Source organism: Poecilia reticulata, linkage group LG13, assembly GCF_000633615.1.
Source record: "Poecilia reticulata strain Guanapo linkage group LG13, Guppy_female_1.0+MT, whole genome shotgun sequence".
NCBI lineage: Eukaryota > Metazoa > Chordata > Actinopteri > Cyprinodontiformes > Poeciliidae > Poecilia > Poecilia reticulata.
Window position 1 is genome coordinate 26,225,790 of NC_024343.1, and position 5,906 is coordinate 26,231,695.

General features: G+C 35.3%; 1 protein-coding gene across 1 annotated transcript; it reads left to right on the plus strand.

The window, feature by feature from the left end:
• Positions 1 to 2,613: 2,613 nt before the first annotated feature.
• Positions 2,614 to 4,181, plus strand: LOC103474959 (olfactory receptor 2AT4-like). The gene is made up of 2 exons (XM_008426256.1): positions 2,614 to 2,629; positions 2,889 to 4,181. Exon 2 carries the CDS (start codon positions 2,915 to 2,917, stop codon positions 3,890 to 3,892), a length of 978 nt encoding a protein of 325 aa, XP_008424478.1. The 5' UTR covers positions 2,614 to 2,629; positions 2,889 to 2,914; the 3' UTR covers positions 3,893 to 4,181.
• The last annotated feature ends 1,725 nt before the right edge of the window (positions 4,182 to 5,906 follow it).

Genomic DNA, 5,906 nt, shown 5'->3' on the forward strand with positions numbered 1-5,906 from the left:
TATATATATTCATTACATATCCATTACAACGTAAAATAAACTTGTTGTAATTTAGCACCTACAAATTGGGCCTCTTTCTCTTTAAAAGGAAGTCATCATAACATCTCTCCTCTAATATCTCTTTTACCAGCATTTCACTAAGTAGCTTGTTTAATGATCTCAGTAGATGTGCAGTTCCACCAGATGCTTGCTAATTGCTGCTGGCTAGTCTGAAGGAGCTGAGTCAGGGGAAAGGAGTGCAACTCATTTAAATTCAATTCAGTTATGTTCAATTCAATTCTCAGTCTTACACTGTAAAATTTCTGCAGGATTTATCTTCACAAATAAATGTACATGTATAGACATTTTCTTTTCACTCTTCACCAATAAATTCCATATAAAATATTTTTTCATCCCTTATTCCTTTTGTTTAGCAGTCTTATTCAATTTGTGACAAATGAGTTTACAGTAGTTCAAAGTTTTCATGTTTTGTTTTCAAACCTTACACAATCAAAAAAAAAAAAAAACCAGCACACATGAATGTTATGAGGAAGCTAATTGAGGTCTCATGCCAGTCGTCATCTCAAGGGTGTAATTAGTGTGCTAGTTTACCCAGAATGCATCTTAGGAGAGTAAGAAAGTTCTCAACTGAAAACAATCTTATGCAACGTTGTTCCTTGTTAAAACTTTTGTACAAACAAGTTTTTCCGATGTTACATATTTGTGTATTAAAGAAATTCTTTTCTTTAAAGATTTTAAATGTTTAACATTCAAAATATACGTTCACTGGCATCCTAGTCACAAATACAGAGGAATGTTTTTCTCAAAAAATGTTGTCAGTTTCAAAATAACACCCACAATGCAAAAAAAAGTTTCATCCACACAGAGACATCAAGAATGACTCAAAACACAATTTTTACTCCTGCAAGTGGTGCTAAAAATAGAGTATTGGACATGTACATAAAGCCTGCACAGGTTTAACAGTCAACACAACAATATGTGTAGACTACACGTTCAATGTCATGAACATGTAGTCGGCCACTGTTTGTGTTACATGTATGATGTGTTTGGAGTTATAGGTCAGGTCAAAGGTGGGCTAAAAGATTAGCATTTTCACAAAGTTGCACTTTTGCTATCCACGGGATTATGGAAGGGTGAACTTTTCACTCTGGAATCTGTTTTACTCTTTTAGTTCCCTTAAATACTCTATTTCCATGTGGACACGTGGCACAAACAATTGAAAACTTGCAGAAAGTGACAAAATGTTTCAACTTCAATAAGCATCTCTAAAATAAATGTTAAAAAGATGAAAAAATTTTGAATCAATTATTTGAAGAAAAAAAAATTCACAAAATAGTTGCATTAGTCTATTTTTCTCTTTCTAATGCTACACCTCTAACAAAAAGAAGTGAAACATTAGTAGGCTAAAACTATTGCTCTCATAAATAATGATAATCACAATGTGTAAAAGCTATGATAGTTTAAAATTCTCACGATGTTCACATCCTGTACTTATGACTTACATAGACTTTGGGAGCTGTGTGGTTCACAAAATCCACTCAGGTAAGACGAAACATATGCTCTGAGACCTCTATTAAACACTGGGGATATTAGCAGTCCTCTATTAACATCACTTTAAATACTCACTGGGCTTATCATAAAATGCAGTTGTTTACCCTAGTGGGATTCCCAAACCATTAGCATTATTAAATCTGTGTTTTACCTCCATTGAGCTCTCTGGGGATTTGTTTTCAAATTCATGTCACTCTCCACAAACTATTTTAATATTCATTTCAAGGAAAAGTCCAAAAAGCTGGATAACATCAATTAGAAAATTCTGCTGATTTTTTTTCTACTTTACCCCTTATGTTTGTTTACCTTCATAAAATGTCACTATGAAGTTTACAAATCTACTTTTTTTATTCACAGATGAGCTTACAGCTAGGCAGATGAAGTTATAGCTAAATATTTATTCGTCCTCTATAGCCGATAAGGCAAGCATACTAAATTATTGTGCAGGCAGAAGCTATATAAAAAGAGATTTAATTTTCTTCACGTACCCTTTGGATCTTTGATAGATCCAAAGGGTCCATCTTTCTTTTGGTCTATCTTTGGATAGATTTAGAGAAAGTATATTAGATACTTTCTCCAAATCTGTAACAGTATTTGCAAGGTATCTTCTACAATTTAATGAAGAAGTTCTTTCCTGACACTTTAGAAAGTATCAAACAAGTTAGAGGAAAGTAAGACAAGTTGTGAAAACCATCTGGTGTATTTGAAAGAGTTCAGTAAAATACCAGACACCATATGTACGTTCCATGAACGATTAGGAAGAAGAAGGCTTTAATTCCAAGCAAATTTTTCAAAAATACCCGGCAAGCAGTGGTGGAGAAAGTACTCAAAAATGTACTTAAGTAAAAGTACAAATACACATACAAAATTGTACTCAAGTAAAAGTAAAACTACCAAATTAACATTTTGAAAACTATCACCCAAATGAGAACTAAAATGAAAACATCAGAAATCCCTAGAGAAAGCAAAGAGGATGAACAATAACTCTGCCTGCATTAAAAGGTGTATTGAAGGAGGGTTTTAAGCAGACAACCACCTGGTGAGAAATCAGAGAACGTAGGTGCAACTTTTGTGAAAGGTATGTGTGAAATGAAAGAACTAAATACAAATTTAGCAATATAAGCTACATCTACACCTATTTATTAGAATGACAACCCATAACTTAGCAGAATAAAAGTAGTAAACAAGGATATCAAAATTGACATCAATAGTTATACTATATGAATAGTTTACAACAGAACAATAATTTGTGATCAGTTACATCAGAACTAATTACTGCAAAGCATGTTCTTTTATGTCAAATAAGGATTCAGTTTGATTCATTCTGTGCTTTTCAGTTTTTAAAGGTATTTTCTTCGAGATCATGTCAGAGGGGAATGAAAGCAGAGTAACTGAATTCATACTAACTGGATTTCCTGGACTCCATCCACAATATTATGGTCTCGCTTCAGCTGTATTATTCTTAGTCTATGTGGTAACTGTGAAAGCAAATGCTACAGTTTTTTACTTATTTGCAACCAACAAGAGTCTTCATAAACCAGTGTACTACATCATTTTAAATGTGTCTGCCTGTGACCTTCTCTTCAGCACAACAACTTTACCTAAAATCATCAGTAGATACTGGTTTCAATCAGGGAGCATTTCTTTTACTGCTTGTTTTGTCCAGATGTACCTTGTTCACTATTCTGGCTCAGTAAATTCTTTTATATTTGCACTGATGGCTTTTGATAGGTAYTGTGCTGTCTGTCATCCWCTCAGATATWCARCTATTGTTAAAAMATTYACAGTCCAYACGCTCAGTGTGACTGCATGGATTATTGCTATTGCAKYYCCTTTAATGATGGTGATTAGAGCATATCCTCTTCCTTACTGTGCATCAAACATAATCAATCACTGTTACTGTGATCATAYTGGAGTGACAGTTCTGGCCTGCACAGACAGAACCCTTTATTCGTTTCCAGCTTTTGTGGGTGCAATGATTACACTGTTAGGACCTCTGGCCTTTATAMTTTTMTCATACTGTTCAATATTTATAGAAATAAGTAAAGTAACAAATTTGGGAAACTGTGGAAAGTCTCTGTCAACATGTAGTACTCAACTGATAATYATCTCACTTTATTATGTACCTCGATGTTTTGTGTATTTTRCYAGTYAWGYTGGAATTAAATTTAGTGCTGATCTCCGAATAGTAATCATAATGCTTTACAGCCTTGTCCCTCCAATGATAAACCCACTCATATACTGCCTACGAGCTAAAGACATCAGAGAGTGTTTGATGAAACAATTCTACATAGAAAAGTTCAGGTTTCAACAATTCATAATGAACAGACCAGTGCGTTAATTATAAATGGTATCTTTATCTTCATATTTAATCGTGTCATGTCACTTATCCATGGATTTAAAAAAAATGAATAAAATGAGAACATCAGCAAACGCTGGCTTGTTTCATAGTTTCTTTTCAGCATGCTCATTTGATAGATTGCATTACTCACATAATTGTCGGTAAGAAAAATAAAATATTTTCATAGTTGATCAGAAATACTGTAGTGCCGTTAAAAATCCAGAGATGTGACAGACAGCATTACTGAACAAACAGCATTATGAAAACAAAGAAAAACACCAGATGAAGTATACAGCTGTGGGAATATTTAAACCAAAGTTAAATATTGTGGCTGTAGTCTGCAGAACAGCTGTTCTGGGTTTGATTCCCAACCTTTAGATTTTTGCTGTATATCATCCTCTCCTTCTCTTTGTCTGATTGCTGTGAAAAGGCCAGAAGTGCCAAAGTAAATTTTTGGGGAAAAAAAGACTTTTAATCTCACATTAATATTCTTGTATATATGCCAGATTAGACGAATAGGAAACTTTTCAACCATGTTTAAATGACTTTAAGGGGCTTGGTCAACAAGTTACATGCACTTGTCTTCTGTCACTGGGCAAAGTTATATGTTGATTAGGAAAAGGGGACTAAATATGAACCTTTCAGAGTAAAGCATTCCACTTCCTGTTGTCACGAGCCTCAAAGACATGCTTTTCTAAGAGTTGTAACAGTTTTTTTTTTTTCCTTTGGCGGGTAGTCAAATTTTGAGGCCTGATTATGAGATGCACAAAAAGTCAGGATTTTGATAACTTTACATCCCCCATGACTTATGAGTAAACTCCAATTTTTGTACCTTAAAATCTCTAGAATTAATTTGATCAAGCATAGGTTATAAGCCATCAAAATTGCAAGATTAATTCAAGATGACTGCCTTCCTGTTTATTGTTGGGCATGGATCCAAGAGAGATTGGTCTAAGTCTTGGGAGCTTCAATGGGTGTTTTGAAAGCCTTCATCCTGTTGAGCTTTTTTCTGCTGCAACTTTTGCAAAGCCCTAAAAATATGAAAATTGCATGTACCACTGATTTGTCTGCAGTTTGGTATGGATGTATTTTTGGTGCAAAATTATTTGTAACTTGAAACTGTGAAAAACTCCTCTAGCTTATATTTTGTAATTGTATATATTTTTTGGTCTAGCAAAAATAAAAGACAGCAGTTACATCTCTTCAAATTCTTTAGTACAAGTACTGTCATACCAACGGACTGGTGTGCTGCTTCTTGGGTTCTGCTTCTCCTCTTCCTCTGTAAGGTGTGATCAGCAGGTGCAGCTTCCAGGTGGTGTGAATTACCCTTATATAAAAACAGGATCTGGTGGAGTGGATTTCCAGAGACAGACGCCAGATGGTTAACTACTACTCCTGGTAACTACACCAGAGTCTGTGTTCCATTATACAACAAACGATTTGTTACATAACTTCCCTTCGATCTTCTCCTTCCACGCTGATCCTTCAGCCGTGTGGATTTCCTCTCCCGGGGTCTTGCTCTCATCCTCCTTGCTGCTCCTGTTTAGATCACCCACCTGTGGCCCTTCTCCAGTTCTTGCCTGCCTGTCCACAATCCATCCATATCCTCCTGCTAAGGAGAGTAACACTACTAATCACAATTGACCCTCTGAAACACCAAGCAGTCAACCACCAGATCTGTGGTGTTCGTACCTCTCCTCGATTGCTTTATCCTTTTAACAAAGCAAGAATCTGACTACACACCGTCTTCCAGTGAAGATCCGGTCCTGGCTTGGAGTTCTCCCTCCTCCAGACAAATCATTCAAGCATTTTTCCTGTTCAATAAACATTTACCTTCAAATTCCTGGTGTCTGTAATGGTTACTCGCGCTAGTCATCCAGCATCAAGTACAAAATTGTATTCTTTCAGTTACACTTCAAAAAAATCTTTCACTTAGTCTTGCCTCAAAAGATCCAAAGCAAATTGTGCAAATCAAACCCACATACTTGTGTTGGAAAAAAATAACCTGTTAATA